Here is a 27151-nt window from a genome sequence, read left to right on the forward strand (position 1 = left end):
TGGTCTGTTGCCTGCAGAGTTCGTGTGCAAAAGAACCGTGTACCTTTTTCTCCCTGGCACTGGAATGGCAAGGGGGGTGGGAAGAGGGGGAGTGGGCAGGCATATCACTGGCAGGACCATGTTCATATCCGTATCGAATATGCGTCTGTGGGCGGGTAGACGCGGTATGGAGTGCAGTAGGGGTCTCTAGACTTGTTCTGCACAGCCACACCAGAAGCATATGCATGTATGTCGATCACTTGTCCATGGCGGGGCCGACTTGTTCTCGACCTCCTTTGGACCGGGGTTATGCTTTGGACGGGTTCTGTCGACATCGCATCAGTCCATTCACCGCGAGTGGAAGACAGTCACTATGCGTTTGCGTGAGAAGCGGACGTCCAGTCGAGCTGGGAGGGACCGTGCGTGTGAATATTCCTGTTCTTTCATTCAGCTCTCATTTGCTCCACCGTTGCATACGGAAAACGCCGGACTGCCAACCAGCGCAAACGACCTTTGTACAAACTCCCTCTTGGTCTACCAGGGGTACGCAGCCTCAGTAGGACCGAGGTGGCGCAGCCCCTGGCGCCGAGAGGAGCACCTTGGTCAAGAGTCGCTCCAACGCCTCCGTGCTGTCTTTCAAGTCTCGGGCGAGTCTATCATCTTCAGTGAACTCAAGGCCACGTGCCTCCAGCACCTCCCTTCTTCGCAGCCATTGGCTTGCATCCCTCATGACTCTTGATGCCGACGAGTTCACGTCGGTCACCGCCTCCTTGTCCTCCTTGAGGATGGTCTCCCACAGAGACACAAAGAAGGGCTCCAACTTCTCTGGTGGAGTCTTGTTTTGTACGTTGATGTTGTACATTTTGATCTCGGTGACTCTTTGCTTCAATTTCAACTCCCGAGTCTGCAGGAGGAGGTGGACATGTTCAAGTTTAATTTGGGTTTCTTGCAAGAGCGGACGACTCCTGGTAGACGAGCGCAGCGTGGAGATGAGATGTTTGTAGCGTTCGAGGTTCCGTGACGCCTCTACGGCAAGGGCTTTGACGGCCTTCAGATCGAGTTCGGTCGGCATCGTGGGTGGCGGAGACGAGGACTGCGGACTGTAAGGAGGAGAATCGGTGTGGTCACGGCGTCTTGATCGCGAGTGGAAATCCTGGTTATTTGTTTGCGCATTGCGAGGCTGGTGACGTGAGTTGTCTTCTGGCTCTGGTGTACTCGAAGCCCTCGGATTTCTGTCTCTGTCACTTGCTGCACCAGCAGACGAGCCGTAGTAGCTGTTGTAGGCGGAACCTGCCGAGGACTCACGAAAGCCGTTCCAAGAATTGAAGCTGGGTCCTCTCCTAGAGCCAGATCCTGCATCAGAGTAATAACCACCCGGCATTGAGTCGTGGTGATAGCGGCCGCTGTTGGGTTGGTCGCGTGGAAACTGAGCTCCTGAGGCTCTCTGATGTTGCCCGTGGTGTCGAGGCCTCTGCGCGTTCTCGCCGGCTCTGCTGCGGCATTGTCGGTCATAGTTTGCGCGAGCGGCAGGATCTCTGAGAACTTCCCATGCTGTCTGGATTTGGATAAACTCGGCCTGCGATCCTCCTTTGTCAGGGTGGTGTTGAAGGACTAGTTTGTTGTATGCTGCTTTGATCTGCTGGTGAGTAGCGTCAGGGGAGACACCCAGCACGGAGTAGTGGTTTGCCATTTTGCTTCGCCGGAGAGATGATGGACGTTGTCGACAGCGATGGAACGGTGGAGCACTGAGGAAGGTGGTGACGAAATGAGAGTTTGTCTTCTGTGATGGGCGAGTGAATGTACATTTGCGGTGGGTGTGGCAGAATTGTGAGAGTGAATAGGGATGACACTGTCATGATGGCAATCGATCTATTGACCAGACCTTGAGTGAATACAGCTTCAAAGAACATATTAACTGAATGAAACGGCATTATCCAGGGCTCCTCCAGAGAGGAGAGCAAACAATGACAGATTCAGAATACACCTATGCGAGAAATAAAGACTTGTGGACAAGAAGACTCAACAAAGGGAGGTAGCATTGTCAAGGTGGTCGACGATGGACAAAGCTGTGGCCATTACACCATGATGCGGGTGTCATGAAGGTGACTGTGACCATGTTGGGGCCTACAGGATCTGGTATAGTGACTATGGCACTGAAAGAGCTATCTCGCAGGGCTTGTAAGCAGAACAACAAGAGAGTCGCGACAAGAGAAGTTGAGATAGACAGCATATCGTGGCGCATGAGCACGTGATTTCACGTGACTGTGGCACAGCACATGTGGAGGTGCACTCATGGGCTACTGACGTCATACCACCAGCTGTACCTCGTATTTGAACGCCACATCCACATCCACATCCACATTCGCATACTTCCATCAATCACTCCATGCCTGTACCGGCAATCATCGACAAGCATCGAGATGCATGCTCACTCTCAGTACAAGGTACGCTATCTCTCAATGCAACGCTCTGGGACAAAGCTTTGCTCGCTTAGGCCAGCGTGTCTCACAGCCACTAATCTTCCCAACCTTACACAAGGTTCTCGTTCCGTCCTGGCGACCTCTCCCGTGGCCCAGAAAAATACGGTGGCTGGGGAAATGCTACTTGTCATTTCCCCATTCCCCTCCTCAACACTGAATTCTCACTGCAGGCCGATCACCGAGGTACCTTTGCCTTAGCATGAGTTGCTCGTCGGCACTACCGCGTTTCATTTTCGTCGACGGGAGGTTGGTAGCGGTGAAGATGGCCCTCTTCCAACTTCTCGCACGGCGGCTACATCGGTAGCGAGTACCTACCTACATCTTCGATCCCAGCGGAACGTTTGTCCATGGACCGATGCAGCCAAGACCGCCCGGCCTGGGTCTCTTGATCCGGCTGGCCCGCTGCGACGCTTTCCTGATCATTCTCTTGTGCCGTGGGCCCCCTGTCCCGCCGTTGAGGTCACGATCGGCTGCTCTGCCTCACGCTCGTGGCCAACCGCCTCTTGTCCCGCTAGAGGCACCCAAGAGGCAGAAAGTGTGAAATCGCCTCGAATGGCCTGAGGCTGACGTGGCCCGCTCATCTCTCGTGAACCGAGCGAGCGAGCTATTCTTGACTCACTGGGCAGAGTCTAGATGATCAGAGCCTCTTCTAGCTTGAGCCGGTTGACAGTCAGAACTGCATTTGCATTGGCGAAGAGCACGCATGCGAGGCTACTAGCCTCATGCATGTTCCAAGTACCAGATATCCAGACACGAAGGCTTAGCCGAACAAAAGATCGGCTAGTCAGCTGATTTCTATCTTCGGAGCCATGCTTTGCTTCGCTCAACCTCGCCGTTCTTCCTGCCACTCTTGCCTGAAACACTGCCACTGCCCGTGGCAGATACTCGCCTCTACCTCCGAGCCAGTCCAGACGGCCGTCACTTCCCCCACCTTTTGCCGGTCTTCGATTCGGCTCTGGAACGTGCAAGCGTTAGGCCCCGGCCCTTGTTTCAAGAGTCTCATTGGTTCCTGCGTCTCCCCTTGCTAATAATCGATATGATACCGTTCCTGCAGAACGAGAACCACTAGATTTGTCTCTCGGAACCTTCAATCCCCCACCGTCCCTGGCAAGCGCCCCTCAATCCTTGCTTCCCAAAAGCTAAGAAGACCCCCATGTTGTGTATGCGCTGGCGAAAGATTTCGCCGTAACTCGTCGAATCTCAAGCCGTAGATTGGACGCGAAAAGTTGCCTGTCGGCATAGAATCGAGACATGTCCAAAGGTGAATTGTGTAATCAATTAGTTGGTCGATACATCGTGTTGATACCAACCTCTAGTAGAAGTCACGCTTGGGTATCATCGTTTCCAACAAACGAAAAATCCAATAATGTGGGTATCTCGAAATGTCATGTTTCTCGTGAAAAATATGGTCGGAGCTCGCTCGGGGACCCGTATATCATCCCTTCGTTCGAATCGTCCTTCGTTGTACTGAAGTAAAAAAGAAAAGCAAAAGAAAAGAAATCTTGGTCGCAAAAAAGATCCCTTGTCGGAGAAATTGGCCGCAAACTGTCCTCCTTCCGTTGTTGCCAAACAGTACAATTCTCAACCAGAGGTGTCGGTAGTCCAAAGCCCGGAGTTCGGACATGGCCTGTCGCCATTAAAAAGGGTATCAATAAAAGTTGAGAGGGTCGTTCGACGACGATAAGTCCGAACCTTCCTCTGAAATTTGCCGCCGTAACATTTGTCGTGTTCGTGATGGAAAACAAATAGAATCAAGAAAGCCAGGGGTATCTCATGCAATTTCCGGGGGTCCTGGATTGGTGTACATATCTTCAATAGTTCAACCACATCTCCAACGGGTCTGAAATAAAAGACTCCGCGGGTGGCATCTCGCCGTCGACCATTACCTCTGTAGCTGCGGGCGCGATGAATTCTTGTTTGACCGGTTGATCGGTGTCGAGCGATGTGAATTCAACAATCATATCTTGACCCTCGGGGAGCTCTCTCACAACATCCTCGTCTACGATGATGTGAAGCCCGCGAGAATTGACATGTGTGACCTGAGTAATTCTCTGAGGGTCGATCTGGAATTTTGTCGCAATGTTGTTGATCAGGTCTCTGACGGTGCGCTGCATCAAGTATATGGCGCGGTAGTAGTCTTTAGCTGCGTCTTTCTGGCGCACATAAAAGCACGCAACTGTGACCAAGTTAGATTGGAACTTTGGTGATAGACATAGACACCTACCTGGCCGAATAGGCCTTTCCACAGGAGGCCGATAGCTGCTATCTACATCAACAGCAAAAAGATCCGGTTTAGCGACAGATTCCGCCTCAGTTTTTGGAATCTTCACTGGTCTTGAGGCGGAGGCGCCTCCAGCGGGATCATGGTCGTACTCGCTTTCTCCCTCTTCCAGGATGGCAGTCTGTTGCAGGTCGGAGAATTTTCTCTTTGGGGTGTTCTGTGAAGCAGAGCTCGAAGATGGCGAACCAGCATTTGACGTGGGGGAATCTGATGCACTGTGTCTCGATTCCCACGTACCGGTCCGCACAATTTCTTTGCCTTCAGGATCGTCTCCGGGGAGCTTGACAGGGTGCATATCCGGATCATCTTCAGGGTCACCGCGCAAAAACAAAACGCTGACGGGTCTTGTCGAAGAAAACATATCTTGCATGCTGACCAGCTTCATTTGAAGGTCCTCTTCCGCGTTGAACTTGACACCCTCTGCTTCCGAGTCAACAGACCAAGTCCGTTTGTGTTTGACAACTTTTCCAGGTTTGGACGCCGAGGCTTTTGCGATTGAGCTGCTTCTTCTCCTCTTTCCAGAGCCTCCCAAGCCTGCTTCGGCTTGAGCAATCTGCTGTTTGAGCTTGTCGATTGTTTTCTTCACATGTGCAACGTCATTCGACAGTTTGCGCTCTGCACCATGATCACGGAAAAGCTTGACCTTGGAATAGCACACCTCCGGCTCGTTGCTGGCGCTTGTCTGAGCGGTGAGCAGCTCGGTTTTGGCACACAGTCGGACTGGTATGCCTTTGACCCCTTTAGAATGGCTGAAATCTGTCGACAAGAAATTGAAACGGATTGATATGGAGCAATCGGGACTTCCGTTGACCGGACTTGGAGACCAGGTGACTGCGAAACCATCAAATGAGGCTTTCTCGAGTTGCATTTGGGATTTCCGCAAGTCGTCTTCGCCTCCACTTAGGGTTGGTTCGACGAACTCCACGGCCAGGAGTCTCCCACCCCGCTGATGGGCTTCGTTCGAACCGCGGCCCTCCTTCCACAACTGCCAACATGCTCCAGGTCGCGCTCTTTGCTGCTCGTCTTCAAAGGAAACTCGGACGTAAGTACGATACTTGAGAGGAGTGTTCTGCGGAATGGGAGGAGTGGTATCCCAAATCGACATGGTGTAAGCCTGGCCTTTGTTCAGGTAGGTGATAGGGATTTCATCCGCATGACGGACCATCGCTGTCGGAGCATTCAGTGTCGTGTGAAATCGAAACCTGGCGTCAATGTTAGGGAGTGCCTGGACAAAGCTGGACGATACTCACTTTTCCCCCAAAGGTAGACTGGTCATGGCAACGCTTCCAGACATCGACTGTCGCATAGGTTGATTCATGGTCTGTCGCTCAATGCCCATCTCGGCCTGTGTCGGGGTCGTCTTATGGGGAGTCTCGTCCATCGCGACATAGCCAGAGTCCTGATGCTGCAAGAACTGCTGAGGAGCGAACGTCTGTGGTGGCTGGGTCGGCACATGGATAGGAGGTTGCTGAGGATGGAAAGGATCCTGGAAGGGGTGAGGTTGATGCAGAAGATGGGGATTGAAGTGCTGGAGATGCATCAAGTGGTCCTGGGCGTGTAGCCCGTGAACAGAGTGCGGTAGCGACAGCGGGGTGTTCATTCCCATACCGGGCGTGTGAAGGTCGCCGGCTTGAGGGTGATAGAGAGTACCAAAGCCGCCAGGGGTGGGAGTGTAGTATCCCGGAGGTTGGTTGGCAAAGGCGGAGAAGGCGTAAGAGTTGGGATCCATGAGAGAGGGAGTAAACCTCCAGGCGTCAGAAAAGGGTTTGGGAGTGGCATCCTGCTCCTTCACGTCGGGCTGCTGGCCTTCAAAGGCTCTGGCGAAATAGTCAGCATTGTCGGCATGGTCGTCGCCATGCCCGGAAGGGAGTAGATTGGGAGACATTGGGTCAACGTTGGGCAAGACTTGGGGCCAGCCGAGTGAAGGGACTGGTGGGTTGAAGTAAGACAAATCCTAAACATACTGCTGAGATGTCGACGGTTCATCTATGATAGCCTCGCTTAAAGTTGACGATCGGCGGGCAGCACCGGCCTCCCCTTGCAGAGCTGAAGAGGTCGACCCAGGCCCTACCTCGGGGAAGTTCTGCTTGAAGGCCGCGTACAACTCCTCATCAGGCTTCTGAGTATTGCGCCTAATAACGCGACCTGCACGTCAGTATGATTTCTGCGTCGGCTAGGGCTGTGAAGATGAAACGGGCATAGATCGGAGGGCAAAGACTGACCGATTGCGAAACATTTGCGGCGGGGACAGCGTCTCAGGCTGTTGAACCAAGAGAGAATGAGGTCAAATCAAAGACATGGAGCCGGCCAGATGCGCGTCGAACTGGTTCAGGGAAGCCGACCGCGGTCAGGCGTCGTGCATAAGTTTCAATGGCGAACGTGCTCTGAGAAGACGAGATTACACGAGATCCAGGAACGTAGGAGGTTCGATGAAGTTGCTGCGCCCTGTTGCGTGCGTGTTTCGTCGAGAGGTCTGTTCGAGGTTGGGGGCTGAACAGTCGTCGAGATCTGGTAGGGCAGACAGGCTCTGGAGGAGGGTGGACTCTCGAGAGCAATATGAAGACCGGCGAGAGGATAAGAAGAAAAAGATAGACTACAAAAAGGATCGACGGGAATGAACGGGCGAGGTACGAGTGGCTTGAGATGCAAGGTTGTTTGGTGTGTGAGTGTGAGCGTGTGTGAGGTGGTGAGGTAGTAGGTGCACGTAGGACATAGAACGCGGTGGAGCGAGTCTCGTCAAAATGAACGGACCGGGGGGGGAGGCCCAGGGTGGTCAGTGGTCATCACGATGTACTGGAGGGTATGGGGCCTCGGAAGCAGCAGCGATGGAATTAGCAATGGCCATGGCACTCGGGATCGTGATTAGCAGCCATGATTGGGGGGGCTACATGGGTCCAGGATGGCTTAAGGGCAGTAAGGGTGCTAAGGATGAAGCAACAAGGGGTGGATACCCAGGTACTCACCCGCTAGAACAAAAGATTGGGATGAAATGTCCACGATGGCACCATGGCACGATGTCGATTTGCGTCTCTCTCTGTGCTGGAGACAAAGCAGGTACGGGCGTCCGGTCGGCGTAAGGCAACATCGACGCCCATGTTTAGCATCCAGCCTAATAGCCAAAGCCTAAACACGGGGGTCCACTGCCCACTCCACCCATGCGCCTAATGCTTTGAACTGAGCCACGCCTAGGTACAAGGATCAACTGGGGGCTGCTGGGGGGTGTCATTGGAGCAGCGGACCGGAGCTGCCACTTAGAACAGGCTTAGCGGCAGAGCCAGACGTGGCGTTCAATTCATTTTCAGTGGCAGTCACCGCCTGACAGTGGCATCACCAGTGGCACCTTGCACCCACGGATGCCCACGACGCCCACGACGCCCACGACGTGGCTTGTTTCGGGAGCCTCTGTGGGCAATGGCCAGAAATCTGACTGGCCAGTCCTCGTGCGTTTCAGGCCAAGGATCGTCCATCATGCACCTCTGCCACTCTCCGCCACTCTCCTCATTCTCTCTCCCTCTCCCTCTCCATCTCTCTACCACTGTCCCCTCGTTGTCCTCTGCCGTTGTCCTCTGCTCCCTGTACCCTGACCTTCGTCCTCCACCAAGCAAGGTTTATCCTTACCATGACAGCGGGAATTGATGGCAGAACTCTCTTCCTATGCAAGGTCCAGACGACCTGATCGACCTCCTGATCGACCGCACCGCACTCGCACAGCCACACAGCCACACGTACACCCCCCATGCTGTGGCTTGACCATCTCTCTCCTCCCTCGGAAACTGTGGCTGCTCCGTTGTGGCAAAAAAGAGAAAAGAGTCGGAAATTCCACCCTGACCAGCGTCTTTCCCACCTGCGCCGGAAGCGAAGGCGGGTTCGTCAGCAGTACCGAGTACCCAGTATACAATTGCCGGTGCCGGAGAGGCGCCCACTCCTAAGAAACCTGTGGTGCCTGTGGCTTGCTCCCTGTCATTTTCCCATCTCCGATTCCCATCTCGGTTGACAGAAGCCGCTCAGACCAGCAATTCGCCCATACTGTGTATTCCTACATCTTTGTGTTGGAGCGAGATCACGGCGCACAGATGAAACGCTCCGTCAGTCATCCTTTCTCAGCCACAGGCGATTGTTTGATCATCGCTATCATCATCATCAGATCGCTTAAGCTAATCTATCGCTGTAGGAGGCATGACCTCTGCTGATCGCCCACACGTGCCCACGAGGATCAGCACGCTCCCTTGTCGTCGATCATTGCTCTTTGTTCATTTCGTCCAGAAGCCGTCTCTAGAAACAGGCCAATTACCGCCAACAGCGCCACCACTGACTCACCGAGCACGTATCTCCCTCTAGGCTGGCACTGCTGGACGCGTATGCGGCGATACAATACCGAGTACAGTAAAAGTGCAGTGGTACATCATGGAGACAGAAAAGTCATAATCTGTTCAGACCAAGAGAAGTTTTACCAATAGGATGATAACCCAACGCTATGTCCTCTCCTCTATCGGGAACTAGATCCACATGACCGTGGCTCCGTATTCGGCTACCCAAACACCGAGACTTGTCATTATCAGTGCCCAACGCATCAGATTGACCTAATACAACAGTCATTTGGAAGATACCTGACAGAGTTTTCGAGGGGCGGTCAGCCCCAAACCTGCCGCCTGCGTGGTGCCCAATAACGGGATATCGCGCTGCGGTGCCTCAAGCAACTTCAAAATTACATCACGTCTGTGCTCGCTGACCAACCATCGTGGCCGCTGCTTCTGCAACATGAAACTGAACGGGCGCACGAGAAGAGAGATTCGAGGACATACATGGTCAAGTGACCATTTGACAATCCCACAATTGATCTCACAAAATATTCGTCATTCTACGCGGCAAGCCCGTCATACCACCAATCAGTAACCTTGGGAGTCTTGGAGAGACTCCTCAATCAAGCCTGTCTAGGCAAATCCAGGGAGTCACCAGTCCAATGCACAAAGTGCCTTCTCCAACCGCTCTCCCCGTAAGCTATATCCTCAATTTCCGCCTCGATATTATTGGCGCCGTCGGTTAGAAGTGGCCTTGCAACACTCGAAACAGGATGAGGTCATCCCCATCAATCCGGCTGCTGAACGGTATGAACTCACGTTCACAAGTTGCGACCAATACTACCTACAAGTGTGTCGGCTACAGGCAGAGCAGTGATTTGAGTGGGTTCTCAAAGAGCCTGACCCCGGCAATCTCGATTCGAGATAATTGGAACGCGGGTGGAACAAATTTGGGCGGCACCCCCAGGAGCGTGGCCCATCTGAAAGTGGACGGGGGCACCAGATCGGTTCTTGGAAGGGCCTTACGGGAAGCCAAAAGGTGAGAGGAGCTGTGGCACAAAATTGGCGCCCCACCAACGTCTTTGTGCCGTGGGGACACTATTCGCTATGTCTGACAGCAATGCAAATTTGCCTGGACTCCAGGTACCAAATGCATCGTTCGGCACCTGAATGACACGTTTTGAGAATGGTGAATCGAAATCTTTGATCATACCGCAGGCTCACCGTTGCCGCGGAGTCTATCCCGGGTACCGGGACGAAGAAAATTTCGTTTGGAAATTGCGCAGGTGACTCTCGAATATTCTCCGAAATACCAGGACCGGGGCTGTTGGTTTGGTAAATGAGCTTCGGACAAAATATACGAGGACTTGCCGATGTTCCAGAAGCGGCATCATACAACTGGAGTGACCATTATTTGGACCGCAATTTTCGCGGGCTGAACAGAATTTCCTTCCCTGCCCCGGCAACGGTTTCCTATCGACAACGTTCGAAAATTTGCCTTCCTGGAAGAAACGTATCTGGACGACAATGTTGCGCGCCAATGGAATAGCTTGGAGAACAAAGAACACGCAATCGAAGGTGCACGCCAAGGAGGGTACAAAGTCTAGAGCTTTTGAAAGGGAGCGCCGTGTGTGTAACGGGACGCCACATGCTTTGCGCCACAAAACTTGAAAATCTTTCCGTAAGCGAGGAGATCGACATCCCTTTGACCTCGCCACTGTGGCTGAAGTCAGGGACTCGAACGACCTACACGACGTCTCACGGGTCTGGATCCTGAGCGGAAGATATCGCAGTACGCGTTCACAGGGACTTTTTACGAGATCCGAGTAACTCTAAGACCGGGGACCATTGGATGAGCAGGATGATGGCAGTGAGACTTCCCTGGTGGAAGACCCTCAAACGGCTCATGAATTGAATGGAACTAACCTTCAGCGATCCTGATGACCGGAAGATTGGAAGACGCTGAAAAGTCAGTAGGCGAACTTGCCGAAACCCTCAGACCACTCCTATCAAGTCTTCGGAGAGGACGAAGCGGCCCTTTATTCCATCGAGCAGTGGAGAACATCCTTACCCTTGAAGCCAGCGTGCCACCTAGCATTGGCTTGTCTGTTTTCGTGGATATCCTCGAGATGACAAAGTCAACGAGCGTCTGGGCCAAGCTCTTATCAGGTCGGGATTCTTGCGTCTCTGATATTATTTTTGGGCAACACTAGTGTCGAAGGCGCGAAAGGGATTGCTGGACCCAGTCGGGATCACCGCCCTGTACCGTTTTGCTGGAACCGTCCCCCACTCTCACGAACTTGATCGAACTCCTGGATGAGCAAGGAGAAGCGATTTGCCATCATTGAAATTCGGTTGACAGCTTTCGTTACATTTTGCTCTTGCCCTAGCCAGCCGTCCGTCCGGAGAATGTCGTCCTGAGGGTCGAATCATCCGCGGCGCGTTCGTACCACTCTCCGTCTATTCTTTGTGCCACAAGGAGCGCCTATCCGGCACTTGCGGCCGACAAGCAGCTGGAGCAGTGAAATTTCAGTTCCAGTCGTATTCCTGAAGCCGAGAGGGTGACTAACTGAGCCATCTGCCGAATGGGTTCGCATTGTATACCAGACTCAACAGGATGGTAAGCACCTGCCATGCCATCGCAAGGCCAGGAAGGAAAAGACGGGTCGCCTTCCTGGCGGGCGTTGGATTGACTACGGCGTTGATAATATGGTAGGAAGCGGCTCGCCGTTGACATATGATATATCACATGTCTCGAACAGATATATTTAAATTTTAAGATATTCCCATGTGGTTAAAAATCCTGCAACGTTCCTATACTCCCATCTCCTCAGAGCGCTCGTCACTGAGCCCGCTCTAGTGCTCGTGCCACGTAGTATAGGAGCGTGAGGAAAGAAGCGCCTTGTCCGTCTTCAGCCACCAAAACTCATATTGAGGCCGGTTGTAGCACCTTTCTTACATCAAGTCGTTTTGCCTAAGTCGTCGTGTTGAGACCTTATGCTTAAGTCGACGTTTGTACATGAGTTTCCACACCGTACAAAAGAATTGGTATGAAGGATGGTAGCTCAGATTCAACAGAATCATCATTCCGGCTGTGCATACACACACACATATATCCGGGGCTATCTAAAATGTACTGGTACGTACTTCTCGGAAAACATACACAGACAGAGAAAAACGCAGAGTGCAAAAGAAACATCCCTTCGCATTCACGTCACGGTGCTGGGAAAAAAAACCCCCTCTCCCCCTTTGCGTACCAGGAGTCATGTATGATGACCGAGGAGTTTGGATGAGGGAGGAGGGGGAAAAAAACCAGCACCAAGGGATACATGCATCAGAGACAAAAAGAAAAGATCAAAACCCGCCCTACATATTTGCTCCTTGGGCCTTCCTGGCCTGCAAGACGAACAGAACCTGTGTGGGATCAACGTCACGCCTTACAAAGGCGATTTGGGGGTGGCGGGGTGCTGATTCAGTAGTCATCTCCGCGGCTCAAGACCTCTTTGTGCGTCTCGCGCAGGAGAAAGGTCTAAGGGTCGAATTGTCAGCCTTTTGCTTCGTGTGTCATTTTGTGGGATGGATGGTAGAAAACGAAAAACCGTTGGGAAGGGATGCACGAGATGGGCTTACATGTTCGAACTGCGCCGAGTACGAGCATGGAATGTCCATCAGGGGGGCGTAAGATTCCACGATGCCGTGGGAGACAAGACAGTTCATCTGTGTAGAGACCACGGTCATTTGTCCAGTCCGTAATAAGTATGGGTGCTTTCTTTCTTTCTTTCTTCTTAGACGGCGGGGGAGTGGGTGACAGTACTTACGCCAGCCAGATACCTCTCCACGCCCAGCCGCTCGAGATAGCGACGGCAGAAGACCAACGTCCCAAAGTTCTCGCGGATCGTCTTTTGCAGACGCCTGGCTGAGGCTAGGGGGAGAGATGTTGCCCCCAGCGGAGCGTCGTGGTTCAGCCCGTAGCCATAGACCCCTGCCTGTAGGTGGAGCAATTGTGATTTCAATTAGTATCCGAAAATTTGTCTCTTGTGTTTCTTATATGTGGAATAATCAACGCATTGGGAAAGAAATAGGGTGTGAAATGGGCTGCCCTTACATCATCCACCACGCAGCCGCGGCCTGTGGTGCCGAACGTCTCAATGGCAAAGACCTCACCCTCCTCCATCTTGGTCTGGTCCGAGTTCTTGACAAAGGGGATGGACTTGCCGCCGTGGATGCGGTAGTGCTTGATGTCGTGTGCCGAGAGATTCCGCACGGGCTTGACGGGGAATGTCTTGCCGCGGATCTCGACCTCGTGGCTCTCCATGGCTTCTTGAATGGCGGCGCTGACATCGCTGATCCGCACGTCGACACCTGCGGTCTGTTGTTGACGGGTGTTGTTAGCCTTACATATCCCTGCCGTTGGAACACACATGGTGTGAGGAGGAGGAGGAGGAGGAGGAGGAGGAGGAGAAGAAGAAGAAGAGCTCGGTCGGTACCTTGATCCCTGTATTGGTGGCTTCCTTGACCGCTGCCAGAAGGTTGTCGTAGGTGTGGTCAAATGCCATGGTGAAGGCGCTGTCGACGATCCAGCCGTTGCTGTGGACACCAAAATCGACCGTCAGGACATCCTGCTGCTGGATCACGACATCCTTCTGGCCCGGATTGGGAGTGTAGTGCGCGACTTGGTTGTTGAGGCAGAGACCAGTTGGGAAGCCCATACCGGCCTTGAGGCTGTCCCCAGGCTCCAATCCGGCATGGCCAAGAAGAGCCCTGACGCTGTCCTCGACTCCTTCGGCCAGTTCCAGGAGAGTCGTCTGGCCAGGCCTGACGCTGTCTTGGACCCATTGGCGGGTTTGGCGGTGCACCTCGGCGGCCTTGCGGTAGTTTTGGAGGAAGGCGTCGTCTTCCCAATAATGTCGACGAGCTTCATGGCGTGCTTCCGCAGCTGCTGTCCGCGCTTCGGTGTAGCTGTAGCTCTGCACCTCGCCCTGGGGGTAGTTGCCGTTCGGGAAGAGGTCGCTCAACAAGACCCTTGGTGGCGACGATTGCTTGACAACAGGCACGGACGCCGACCCTTTCTTATTCTTTTTGTTCTTCTTCTTGGGCTTCTTGCGTTTCTTCTGTGTGTCTACAGCTTCGGTGGTCAAGGGGGCTTCTATTGGTCCTAGGCTGGTTCCCTCGCCCTCCCCATCGCCGTCGCCGTCGCCGTCGCTCTCGTCGTCACCTCCTCCCGCGCCTCCGAGACAGCCATCTCCGTCCCTGGACATATGAGAGCCTCGAGGCTCGCCGCCGACGTGAGAGAGTCCATCAGACTTGGAGGGATCGCCTTGGAATCTTCGTTAGGACAGGTGCCTCATGCAAGTCAGAGGAGTGCCGACGTACCATCGTTTCTGCGATGTTCGTTTTGCGGAGTTTTGGTTCCCATTTCGACATTCCACACAATGTAGGCTGTGGTGATGGATGGTTATCGGACTCTCAACAAGAACTACCTAGGATTGAATAAGTGCCAGTGTTTCGTGACGGTGGGAGGAGGTGGTGGTTGAAATCCCCGCGTTCGACGCCTGCGATTACTAATCACGTAATGTACGGAGGTCAGAGTCATCAGATATGGCTAAGGGCAACTCATATTACTCTACGATACTCGTTTAGAAATCTTATAACCCATCTTCAGTACTGTCTGCATACCTAGGTACTTTTGCATCATTACCCCCTCACATCTCAAACTATGTCAACGAAGTAATCTTTGTGGCATTATTCAACAATTTGGCCCTCAGAATCGCCCCGGGAAATTGCCTTAGGTTGACGCCATTATTCCACTCATCCTGATATGGCAGCTGGTTGATAGTCATGTAGAAGTATCCGTCTTCTGCGATGCTCGCGCTGTCGGGCCAGACGATCCTCGGGTCCCGTACAAATCCATGAACTTGGAGGTCCGCGGGGTCATAGTAGTAGATGGCATTGTGGGTGGGCATGAGCATATAGATCAGGCCGCTACTATCGCCCTCGAAGCCGTTGGCCTCGCCTCCCCGCTGGCCGAGCCACGAGACGTTGTTGGACGCCGCTTGTTCGGCAAGCGGGCTTTGGCTGTCTTGTAACAGTAAGTTTGCTGTGGGAACGCGGTAGAGGTTCTGCGACGTCAGTGGCGAGTAGTAGATGTAGTCGCCGTCGGGGGTGATCTGGATGCCATCAAGACCCTCTTGTTGGTGCGAGAAGCTCATGCCAGGGTTCCGATAGTAGAATGGATGGCCCTGGTAGCTCGGCAAGTTATTGTATACTCGTAGCACCGACGGATGTTGCGTCAATCTCCGCCAGGCCGTGCCGTCTGTGAGGTTCAACATGATGAACCCATTGCGGCCTTCGTCGCTGGAGTCCACAATGTAAGCCACCTCAACCCCGGCCCGAAGATCGAAGCGTATGTCGTTCATGTACGAGTCGGGATAATGCACGGTGGACGGAAACGTGTAGGTCGCGTAGACGGTGTTATTCGATAAATTGACACCTACGACTTTTGGCCCGCCAGGCTGCGCGTAGGGCATGCTGTAGCTCCCGGTAGAGGACTGAATGGTCGGCCGGCCTGTGTCCAGCAGCCACAACGTTTCGGGTCGCCCTGAAGAAGTTGCAGGTGTGATATAAAGAGCCTGCACACTTATCAAGCCGGTGGAATTCGCACTTCCGAACTCAATCCCATTGAACGTTGTGTTGAGTGCATCAGGAGGCAAGTTCAGACCGGCAGACGGGAAAGGTGTCTCCGAAGTCGTGCTGTTGACTTCGGCGACGGTATAGTCGTAGTCGCCACGGGTGTAGCAGACAAAGATTCTCGGTGTGCTGGACACAGCGATGCCGATGGGCCAGTATTTGTAAAAGTAGTGGACCTCCTCGATTGGAGGGCCGTAAGTGCCATTGTCCACGCGCAGAATCGTATCGAATCTGGAGTTGTTGGAGACCAGTCCTTCTGTAGAAATGGTGTTATCTTGAGTCAAGCTGGCATTTTGGGCCATTGCTAAGCTGGCCAACGCCAGGCCAGCCATGCAGAAACTGATCACACCCATACTGCTCGCTCAATCTCTCAATGTCGACAAACAGAATGGTCACAAGAATGCGGCAGTGGAAAGGACAGTCCGCCTCTCATTCATCGAGCAGATAATATTGAGAATAAGTCCAGCGCCACTCTCAACTTACGGAAAACACCCCGATGGCTTCCCATCCATGATCGCGTCATTCTTTCGAGTGACTCGGAACTCCGGCTCGATGCAGCTCCTGAACTGGAAAACCGAGCAGGGCAACTGTGGGACGTGTGTAACTTGCTGATGCCGGCAGAATGCATGGTCCCCAGCTCGCTACCTAGCTAGGTAGCTAAGAGCATCCGACTGTACACGTCACGAGCCGCGCGGATCTGCAAGCAGCTCGTGTCGATCGTCATTGATTTTAGTTTGAGCATCATCAAAGAAGCTCGACAAGGCTGAGCTAGTCCCGATAAGTGGGGGGTTTGGCGGTGCAAGGCTGCCACTACCACGGAGTACCTGGTTCATACCTAACTATCTCAGGACTCGAGCAGGATGTTATCGTCTAGGGATTTGCTCGCTAGGGTGTTCCATCAGATGACCGAGCCCCGGCACGATTGAACGGATCTAACCTGTTCAATCCATGCTCCTCATGAACGAGGCGCGAAAGATGTGCTTTAAAAGTCATTAACCAGAATTCCCATTAATGTCTATATAAAGCAGAGTCGAGCCAGGACTCGGTGCGCAATCTGTCTCACCCACCAGTAGTTCAAGAGCAAAAGACATGGGTACCTTACTGCAGGATAGCCCTGGATCTGCCGGAATGCCTGGTCGTCGCGCCTTGCCACCAAGGCCACAAATATGTACAGTCCCTCCACGAGGACATTATCACATGGCCTGAGCGGACTGCTGCTGATATGGCCTTCCTCTAATCGCTGCTGAGATCGTCTCCAACCGGTGGATATCGTACCTCTTCATTATTGTAGAATAGTTCTCCGTTGTCCTTTTTGTATGTGTATTCTTTTGCCGTCGTCGTATGCCTGGCTAATTGTGTCCCTCCTGATGGTTTCGTTCCGTACAAGGCGTGGCAAAACATTAATATCCCGTATGATGCCGAAATGAACCAATATCGACTAATCGCCAAGCCATCCAAAACGATTATCGCCTGTTACAAGTGTGGGACATTTCCATTCCGAAATCGTGCAAGTCGACGTCCGCCGGAGGGTATTGTATGTAATTGTTTTCGTCGTCAATGTGCAATCGTCTCCAAGATGACATTAGCGTGTGATGATAATCTGGAAACCGTCGATCCATGGGCCGCAGCTTCCTGAAATGCCGGCAAGACTGTATCCCCGAGGCGCCATCAAGGTATGTCTATGATCTGGTCAGGACAAAGCCGGAGACAAAGGTAGCATGGAACACTTTTACGTACCCAGATCCGCCGGTTGCGTTTCCAAAAACACCCGATCTTCGACCAGTACTGGTCAAAATCTCGATACCGTCGACCCAGAGCCCGGCACGCACATAAAATCCGAGAATGGTTTCGCCACGGCGTGTGTCTGCAAATGTTAGTCCTCTGAAATATCGTACCTCCACACTTCCAACTCACCAAGGAAAAATTCGTCACCGCCGGGTTTGCCACCCCTTTTGCCGAATAGTTGACTATGGCCGTCTTCATAACAAAATTCAATGCCGTCCAGTGCATATCCAGAATACACTTTGACCGAAGTCAGAAGCTTTGTCTGGAGATGAGTACTCTCTAGGATCAACTCTTCTGGCTGCGAACCTTCCAGCTGAGACTGCCCGAGCTTCTTGCTTCGAAACCCGAGGCGGGAATCGAAGGACTTGCCCAGTCCTACAACATTGTTCAACGCGTTCATTGTCAATCCTTCGTCACGCTTCGGTGCCTGCTTAACATGTGGAAGGTTCACAATGTATTTCTTCGACAAGAGGTCGTCAAGATCTTCGATCTTTTCACTCCGGGAACTACCACAGAAGATCGTCAAAGACAACTTGACCTTTTTCTTGTCTTCTGGTAGACGTCCGCGGATGTCGGTCTCTGCCACGGTGATTTGTCTGGGGGATGCGCTGTGTCGGGGATCAGCATTGGTAAAGTCGATCCATTGCCGGCAAAGGTCGTCTCCTTCCGTCCGTATCTCAATAAATGAAATTCCTGAGGGGGCGGAAAAGATCACTCGGCCGTTACCGACTGGAAAGTACTGAATGCTGTCGTCCTGTGGAAGAGGTTCATCACTCGGAAGTCTGAAGCAAGGATGGTATCGGAAACGGAGCACGTCTAATCGATGCCAACCGCACTCGTCTTCTTGACGACAGACTTTGAGACCTTGGGATTTTGTTCTCGTCGAGTATGGTTCTTTGACCAAGAATGTGCGGTTCAATCGGACGTAGTCCCTGAGCATGACTCCGGTTTCCTGGTGCGGACAGCCAAAAAGATGGCCGACCTCGTGCATATGAGCGCCGATACCAATATTGGCTGCTTCCCAGCTGCTCCCGGATTCATTGCAATCGTTTGCCACATAGTTGGTGTCCGTCCGCGTGCAGTCCATAAAGGCTGGCACAACTTCCTCGATACAGGAGGGATAGCTCTGAAGAGCATGGGAGCCGAAAATGGCTAGGCCAAGGTCATCCCCTGTACCACCAAGAGCAGCATGGCCCCTAATTGTTCCGGCTTCTCGATCCCAGTGGGCATCAAGAAGAAGACAGGCCACATGCTGCTTCTGACCTGGCCTCATATTGAAGTATTTCTTGACGGCATCCGCTGCAATCGAGTAGAGCTCCCCTTTCTTGGCTGCCGGCGAGTGTTGCTGCGCATACTGCAGATCCTGCAACTCTGCAGTAGTCTTGTCCGCTCGAACGACATGGATCCTGGTTTCGTTCTTCATGATGCCCATTTCCCAGTCTCGCATGGAGAGTGTGCCGGTCTGCCATTCTTCCTCGAATCTGAAACACCTGCGGCCGAATTTGTGTCGGTACATTTGTTCTGCAGTGAATGTCTGCCACAGGTGAGCGGCCATTCGGAATTTCCTGATGGCCATGGACAGATCGTTTCCTTCGTTTTGTATTCTCTGAGGGACTGCGTCATATGTACATGGTGAGTCCCTTCCAACGAGTATGACAAGCTGGAGAGGTGGTGCGCTGTTCAACGGCAGGTAATTCAGCATAATATAGGAAGAGTGGTTTGTCGGCGCGGATCCAATGCTGTGATGGCTCAATTTCGGGGAGGTAAAGTCAAACCGAATTCTGTTCCAGCCGGGCGAGAGGTAGACCAGCGCTTTGAAGTACGAGTCGGACACGGGCCAGTTCGTGGGTGGGAACGCCTGTCCTTCCTTGTCGTGATGGACCGTCAGATTGCCATCCATGGGTTTCTGATTAGGGTCGCCAATTTCTCCATTCACCAACAGTACTTTGTGGTAAACCTGTACACCGTCCGTAAGCGTCATCGCCACCCCAACTCATTCAACCAGCACATACCACGGAGTTATCCAGGACTGAAGTGATTTTAGGCGCATACGCAGAGGTCGGTGGAGGGACTCGTACAGTTCCATTGGAGCCCGAAGGGGACAGAGTCTGCTTTTGGTCAGCTCACAGGCACAGTCTGCTCGCAGATTTTCCAGAGAACTCACTATCATACTGTTTCTGTTGGAATTTGGGACCGTCACATTAGGTCGCTGAGGGACCGGAGGCGGAGTGTCTCCATTGCTCTTTACTGTGCCCAAAACGTTGTAAGAGGAGCCATTGGCGTGATATGTCGAAGGTGGCGTTGCGCTTCCAGGAGCGGAATTGAGAGTAGAGGACGACTTCGCGGTGGGCACGGTGCCATTGGATTCCGTTGAAGAGTCTGAGGTTCGGAAGCTTGCTTTTGATCGTCGGCGCAGCTCTTTGAAGAAGGGCATGGCTGCTGGCGAGGGAATCGGCGTCGAGGGCGTTTTAACAGTCAGTCATAGATTTGAGAGACAGTGCAAAGGAGGCTCGTTGGTGTGACCGGAATGGTGCTGTTGATGATGCCGCAAGGTAAGAAGAATTAATGGTAGGATGTAACGACCGCATGCACATGCATGTGCAATGGAGCTTTTTTCCGAAGTGACAATTGGCTGCGAGGGTATCACAGCAGAAGCAGAGCAGCGTATACAAACTCCGCTCGGACAGTTTCAACAGACAAACGAGCGACCAGGAGGAAACGAGGGCAGTCGATTAAGATGAGAATGAGGTGAAGGGTAAGATGAAGAGAAAAGCGATCGTCAATTCGACGATAAGCACCAAGCTGAAATGGCACAACGGCGACGAGGAGGTATTATCATTGCCCGGACTTGCGACGTGGACAATGCTTGGGGACGCTACCGCGGCACTATGGATATATTCTGGGTAGCAACGGACGGAAATGCAGCTTCGTGCAGCAAGAGCACGTCGCAGGGCAAGTTCGAAGTGTGGTTGTTGCAACTTGCAAGACATGCGTTGCCGCCAGCAAGTGCCATTCGCCAGAAGCAGCACCAGGCTACAAGGGCAAGCGGTGCAAGCGGTGCAATCCGGGCATCGTGCAATCAGCTTGGCTGGAAGCCCACCGCATTCGACAAGGATGCCAGATGATAAAGGTGGGGGGAGGCGGCATGCGCAAAATGCGCAATCCCTATGCCTTCCAGCCTGGGCCACTGCGCCTTTGCCCACTGCACACATGCGTTCCTGTTGCTTTGGGGGCTTTTGGGGGGGGGGGGGGGGAGCACCGAAGGCACTGAGGGGGCTGTTAGTTAAGCTGTTTAGGGCCTGGCGCCCCGGACGAGATGGACGAGCTATGCAGTTGTGGACTTGGTGGGCATCTTTTACGGGCAATGACGTCGGAGTCGCACCTGGGAACAGCTGGGAACAGCTGGGAACAGCTGGAAGAACATGTGGTTGGCTTGGGGCCCAGAGATAATCGGCGTTGACCATGACTTTTTCTCCGTCTCGTTCCAGCGCCGTGACCACTGCGGGTGACTGCGATCCACTCAGCGTCTTCCTCCCGTCCATGTCCCGATCAGGAGCAAGACAATCTCTGCCCGCCAGTATTGAGCTGGAGCTGGAAGTCTGATGTGCACGACCACGACGATGACTATCAAGTGAAGCCGCCTTTGTCAGAGACAGGGGAAGGCTGAATGATTGTCATCGATCTCATCCGAGAACACGGCTGCCCCTACTCAAAGGGGATAACAAAGTGCAATTTCAGAAGTGCTCCATCCAGTGGATATGAAAGCCACAGTAGATCGCCTTGGTAGGGCATATCGACGATTCGACAGCCACTGAACGGGCACGCATACGGAGTAGGTACCTCGTCCAGAGCGCACACAATAAAATCTGGAGTCGATTCTGTCGAGTACATAGAAGGCGCTCTAAATAATAATGGGATTCCTACGCCAAGTTATGGACTGAGGCTATTCGCCAGTGTCAGAGATGATCGTTCAGCCTCATGCTGGCACACTCTTGTCCCCATTCATACCTACCTAGGTAGGTAGGTATTTGAACCAGGTCCTCCGTATCTGCCACCGACAAAGAATGGAAGGTGGACAGTGCCTCCGTATCTTGGTCGCACGACAAGAATCCTGAGGGTTGGCATTCCCGAGACTTAGTTCTCCATGGTAATTTTCAAATCCGGATCTGGGACCCGAAGATGTTCCTTTTTTGTTCTCTGGCATCTTCTCCTGGTGGCTACTCAATCCTCCGAAGTTATACTTATACTTTCCAAGACTGTGCGCCCAACATGCCATGATCAGCAAGTTATCTCCGTTTGAACCTGGATCAGGGGGGGGGTTCCCCTCGATCAGCGTAAACGACCGTTGTCCTCTTCAAAGCGGGCAACATTGAGGTCTGGAATGAGGTCAGACGGCAGCGATTTAGTTAGTCATGCTTTGCATAGTGCGCCCATCGGTGCCCACTGCCCGGTTCCTGGCCTGACACCCGTGAAAGCTACACTCCTTTAGGGAGGTACCAGTAGTTGTTCTTCCCCAGATCCAAAGAGATGGCTTTGGCTTGTCACTGATACCCGCACCCAACATGGAAAAGGAGGAAATTTGTGAATCCCGGTTTCTTCCCATCTCAGGTGTTGGACATCGTCGATGACAGCACATCAATCAATGTCCCAGTCGGGCCGTGAAATCTCGGAACAAGCAGATCGACTTGCAGTCATGGCAGTGGACCCAAGGAGGCGGGTTGTCGACCGGATATCAGGGCACACGAGACACAGAAACCGGCAGTATGGCCTCCGGAGCAGTAGTTAGTAGTACCTGCAGCCGCCAGATCAGAGGTGACCAAGGTGACCAGAGTGACCAAGGTGACGAGGGAACAGAAGGACGAGAAACTCAGGTCGCAGGCGTCATTGGATCCCGTCTCGCCGTGCAAACATCAGTTTGACATGGACTGAGCATGGCCGACTCGTATGGCTGGAGGAAGCTGCAAAAGGTGCATGCGACCAGCCCAGCGGCCAATTTCACAGCCAGTCGGCACCCAGTCGGTAAGCTCCAAGCAGTGGCAAGCAGGAGTCTCAGGCAAAGCGTCGGCCATGCGTAATTAGCAGCTAAGGAGCCAATGAGTTTGACACCATCACCAGCCACAGGCGAGCCGGAGCTGCAAATGGACGGCCTCAATCCACTGGGGAACCACTCGCCCTTTAGCTGCCTTAGCGGTCTTTACCCAGAACGTGCCACCACTGCCCACCAGTGCCGCCAGCGTCGGCTCCAACGAGGGCACCCCTCGTCCGCCCTCCACAGTTACTACTAAGTTGCCGCTCTGAGTCTCTGGCTGCCTCCAGTAGGAAGTCAAGCCTGTGCTGAGAGTCCAATTAACTTAATGCAGGCCATTCACCGTGCTCGTCAAGTTCGCTGCCACCAGCATTCCTCTACCACTCACTCACTCTCCTGGAACTTATTGCTCAGCCGTCCACTTTCTTTTTTCCCCCTCTGCAGTCTCTTGCTCTCTGTCCTTTCGTCCTTCAAGCTCGTCCATCTCAACATCTGATCCTCCAGCATGACCTCCGTCCTCCAGTGAGCCGAACTGGACCCGAGCACCGCCCATTGAACATAGCGCAGTCGCACCCGCCTACCCTCGCGTTGTGGCCCCACGAATTGCCAGCCCGAGTCTGGATCCATAGCAGGAATTAAACCAGCTTGACTTCAATTCTTTCCTAGCCTGCGCATTGACGTTCCGGGGCAACACCACACATATTTGGCAAAATCCTCTCCCTTCTCCTTCTTAAAAACCCCCCTCGGCGACCTATTCCTCATGCTGGTCTCTCACAACATTTGCAACAACATGACCTCTGACCAGCATCCATATGCTGCTGCTGAAGTAGCAGAGAAGGTGCTGAGGAGAGTGGAAATTGCAAAGGTAACTCAAATCCAAGCTGCTCACAAGACTTTGCCAGGAAACCCCCTCCTGACTGACTGGGCCTCTATAGGTTGCTCGAAACCTCCAAGACTGTCTGGCTTTTGCAAGCTTCAAGGCCCAAAATGGCTGGCAAGATCGAACACTTGCCTCGATCGAACCCGAGTTCACCGAGAAGCTAAAGAGGAAGAGACCATTCCTGGAGGAAGACCTCCCCTGTGATACCTCGTCTGGATCCGACGACGAATTCATCCCTATCTCCTCGATTGCCAACAACCGCTTTTCGAAACCCTCCAACCCAACCTTTAAAATCCCCGAACCTCCATTCGCTGCGAGGAAGAGAGTCCGGTCGTCCTCTGCAACAGGGCTGGACAGACAGTCGAGCACATTGACATGGAAGCAAGATCACCGTCTGCCTCAGTCTTCACCTCTTTTGAATCGGACACAGTCCTTTCAAGAGAACCCACTATTTCATACAGAATCTACTCGAACACCTCACCTTGCCAATGACGACTCTCCCATGTTTGATGTTCATTCTGATGACGAAGATCATGACCTTCCCATGCCTGCCTTTGGAAACGAACCGTCTAGCAGTATTTTGTCCTCATCACCCCCTCGAACACCTCCTCCTGCAAAGGCTTTCCTCAACACCAACTCCAAGCAATCCGGAGCCGATCTCCTCCTTTACCTGGCAAATTCACCGTCTCGTTCACCGGCCATCAACATCCATAGGCCGTCGGACTCGTCGAAAGAACCACCTTCAACTCCCCCTTCGCAGCATTCACACCTTCCTTCTTCGGTGATGACCACTCCAGGCACTCATCTAGGATTGTTTAATGGCGCTCTACAAACCCCGGGCCAGAATTTCAACCTGGCCGACTTCTGCAATGTCACTCCTTCACCTGCACCTGCCCAGTGGGGCAACCGAACTCCAACCATTAGCAAGACCCCCAGTCGGTTCTCACGAAGAAGTTTGAATTTCGATACGTTGCAGCCTCCGTCGGGCAGTCCAACTTTACCACGAAAGGCTCCGATCGGCAAGGGACTGGCTCTGCAATTGGGTGACGAGCTGATCCCGAGATCGTGAATCACAATCTGGCCACCCCTTCTCATTTGCCATGGCCGAATCCACAACACCCTGTTATGATAAAACCACCCAAAGGCACATGCGTAGCTGTGCAACGACCTACTCGAATTGAAACGAATAGCATACAATGTTTCTTCTGTCCAGCAATGACGCATAAATGACCCCAAAAGGTGGAGGGCCATGGATTTGAGCTTGAAAACATGCAGCGGAGCTGGATATCCGGGAAACACAGAGGCGTTTATTTGCCAAAGCAAAGCAACTGGGCAGCAGCGATTCCTTGTTCGGCGAGTTTGTTCAATTATGCTTGTCTCTGTTTTTGAGTCCCTTGTCCGCGTTGATATGGTCAAGTTGGTCAAATTATGTCTACGGCCTATCCTCACCCCTTGACACCGACATGATTTTAATTCCATCAACATCGTCACAACACAGCGATCGCTGTAGTAGGTAGCTGAAAGTAGGTAGCTCTGAATAAAGAAAACATTACCAGTATCCGTCTTTGCTGCGCACTGCTGCTGCCCCTCTCCCAGGCTTTGCAGGGCGGTTGACTGCTAGCCATAGGTACATCGCGTGCTCCAGACACGGCATGATACAATCATGGATCGAGGTCGTGTGCGTGCGTCCGCCTGCGTCCGCCGGGCTCGTGGCGCCCCAGGCCTGGGCCAGAAATTTGATGCAACCATCTAGCGAACGCCACGACCGGTCAAACGGCCGTTTCAGGGCATTCAGTCGTGGAGCACTACCTACGTCAAGGTGCTTCTGTCGTGCCGGCGCTGGCGAGCGGCCGGTCAGCTTTGAGCCTTGGAGGCTTGGACAGACCTTGGTTTAGCACCTTGGTCATGCATGCACTTTACAGCACCGATGGTTTTAGGTCTCTGAACTTATTTCCACATCCGGAGGCATTCGTCCGGATCCTAACAACCCTAGGTAGCTGGTATCTACTGTCACGATAACTGGGAAGGGCGGAACAAGGTCGAAACCAAACCAGTGTGACTCGCAGAACGAGCTTGGCCTCACTTAGATATCTACTCGTACCTGTTATGTACTTGTTCGCCAAGTTTCGCAGAGGAAAAAGTGATAGGCCACGGAATACATATCCTATCGAGATTCTGCCTGCATGGATGCCATGATACGGGCCGATGGGGGTCTTAGGGCGTGATCTTTTACGAATAGCTTTGCAGCAATAAGCGAGGAGCCGCCGTGCGAGACATTCCTCACGCATTTTTCTCACCACGCGCCCTTTCCTTTTTGCTGCGTGATCCATCCCAATCCCGTATATAGCAAAGAACTAGGTAAAACTGTGCTGATTGTTTTGCATGCTGATCAGTGTGATCACCAACGCTTGTGCCCGCCGGTCTCTCGTCACGTCTACTAGGTAGAGTCGTCAGACCGCGTGCGCAGGCACTTTTTACGTTGGTAGCGCCCTGTCCATCCGCCCCCATTGATAGGGAAGCCGGGAAAAGATGACGGTTCCAGTCAGTCAGTCAGTGCCAATAGGTAAATGCGGACGATAATGTACTGGGTTTATACCGCAACCAGGCCCAGTAAACGGGCGGGTTTTGTGGAAAACGCGAGTGGGAAGTGGGAAATGAGGTCGGCACCAAAAGAGGGAAAGTGGGGGAAATGTGGCCAGCCTGATTTGACGCGTCTTGATTTTATTAATTATTTCTTTTCTGTTCTGTTCTTTTTCTTCCGTTCCCTGTCCTTCTCTCCCAGGTGCTCAAGGTAGCCCGTGCTTTGGCCCTTCTGTGTACCGCAAGTTTACGGATGGATGGTGGTGTCTACACAAAGCGGACATGTCCCTCGCAATCCTGCCTGTTGACGAGGTGATCAGAAGCATTTTCCCGTGTCAACGCGTCCGATCGTCCCGGCGATCCGCGTTCGCGTGCTTAGCGCGTGGCACTAGCATCTCAATTGTGGATTTCGCGGGGTTCGCCGGAGGGTGGCTGGGGGGACGAGGAAGAGCTTCAAAGCTGAAAACCAGGTGCCGCCCTGATGGTCGGTATCACACATGGGCTGTGACTACTAGGTATGGATGGCATCAGTGGCAAAATTGGGTTGCGATGACGGCAGCCAGACTCCCTCTTAGGCCACTCACTAGGTTCAACCGGACAGGCTCACCCAAACCATAAGTGATATCCGTCTGAGGTTCTCACGGTCCCGTGATAGAACCAAGCATGGCATGCACATCAGGGCCAGCTGAAGGCTGGAGACAAGCTACCCAAGCGCGGCTTGAGATGCCGTGGCCCTTGATCTTTTCAGCCCGCCTGTGTCAGCGCACCCGAGAACACGAGCCTATTTCTGGTCACAGTCGCTCTCCTCTGCTACAAAGTTCCCGATTGCCACATCCCGCGGCTAGAAAAGGCATACTTTTCCTGGCCATGATGATCTGTGGGGAGACCTAGCTCAGCTCGCATGGGAAGGATGAGAAGAGGCCTGCACAGGTCCAGAGAAGGACGGCCCTTGACTCAAACAGTTGCTCTGTTGCTTCCATGGAGTGGCTCGCCTGCTCGCCCCTCGAGCCACTCGTGTCAACCTCGGATAAGGTACGTAGACGCCGATATGTCCTAGCACACATCTTTGATAGTCGAGGAAAGAACGATATACACGCATATGACGAAGACTAGGCGTGAGAGGAGCGGTGTTATCGGGACTCGATTCTGTCTCAC

General features: G+C 53.0%; 6 protein-coding genes across 6 annotated transcripts; 1 reads left to right on the forward strand and 5 right to left on the reverse strand.

The window, feature by feature from the left end:
* Positions 1-532: 532 nt before the first annotated feature.
* On the reverse strand, positions 533-1669 carry Z520_00950 (uncharacterized protein; the record flags this gene model as incomplete). The annotated part of the gene is made up of 1 exon (XM_016771468.1): positions 533-1669. One exon carries the CDS (start codon positions 1667-1669, stop codon positions 533-535), a length of 1137 nt encoding a protein of 378 aa, XP_016636607.1.
* A 2601-nt stretch (positions 1670-4270) lies between these two features.
* Positions 4271-6625, reverse strand: Z520_00951 (uncharacterized protein; the record flags this gene model as incomplete). Its single annotated transcript, XM_016771469.1, has 3 exons — positions 4271-4635; positions 4684-5942; positions 5991-6625. 3 exons carry the CDS (start codon positions 6623-6625, stop codon positions 4271-4273), a joined length of 2259 nt encoding a protein of 752 aa, XP_016636608.1.
* Positions 6626-12510: 5885 nt separating this feature from the next.
* On the reverse strand, positions 12511-14454 carry Z520_00952 (methionine aminopeptidase 2-1; the record flags this gene model as incomplete). Its single annotated transcript, XM_016771470.1, has 6 exons — positions 12511-12567; positions 12669-12755; positions 12857-13024; positions 13144-13407; positions 13526-14355; positions 14412-14454. 6 exons carry the CDS (start codon positions 14452-14454, stop codon positions 12511-12513), a joined length of 1449 nt encoding a protein of 482 aa, XP_016636609.1.
* A 298-nt stretch (positions 14455-14752) lies between these two features.
* On the reverse strand, positions 14753-16078 carry Z520_00953 (uncharacterized protein; the record flags this gene model as incomplete). Its single annotated transcript, XM_016771471.1, has 1 exon — positions 14753-16078. The coding sequence occupies one exon, from the start codon at positions 16076-16078 to the stop codon at positions 14753-14755; it is 1326 nt and encodes a 441-aa protein (XP_016636610.1).
* A 1229-nt stretch (positions 16079-17307) lies between these two features.
* On the reverse strand, positions 17308-19944 carry Z520_00954 (uncharacterized protein; the record flags this gene model as incomplete). The annotated part of the gene is made up of 6 exons (XM_016771472.1): positions 17308-17404; positions 17463-17589; positions 17640-17874; positions 17947-19467; positions 19523-19618; positions 19675-19944. 6 exons carry the CDS (start codon positions 19942-19944, stop codon positions 17308-17310), a joined length of 2346 nt encoding a protein of 781 aa, XP_016636611.1.
* A 3382-nt stretch (positions 19945-23326) lies between these two features.
* Z520_00955 (uncharacterized protein) lies at positions 23327-24485 on the forward strand (the record flags this gene model as incomplete). Its single annotated transcript, XM_016771473.1, has 2 exons — positions 23327-23401; positions 23472-24485. 2 exons carry the CDS (start codon positions 23327-23329, stop codon positions 24483-24485), a joined length of 1089 nt encoding a protein of 362 aa, XP_016636612.1.
* Positions 24486-27151: the final 2666 nt, after the last annotated feature.

The sequence above is a fragment of the Fonsecaea multimorphosa genome (assembly GCF_000836435.1).
Source record: "Fonsecaea multimorphosa CBS 102226 unplaced genomic scaffold supercont1.2, whole genome shotgun sequence".
In the NCBI taxonomy this organism is placed as follows: domain Eukaryota; kingdom Fungi; phylum Ascomycota; class Eurotiomycetes; order Chaetothyriales; family Herpotrichiellaceae; genus Fonsecaea; species Fonsecaea multimorphosa.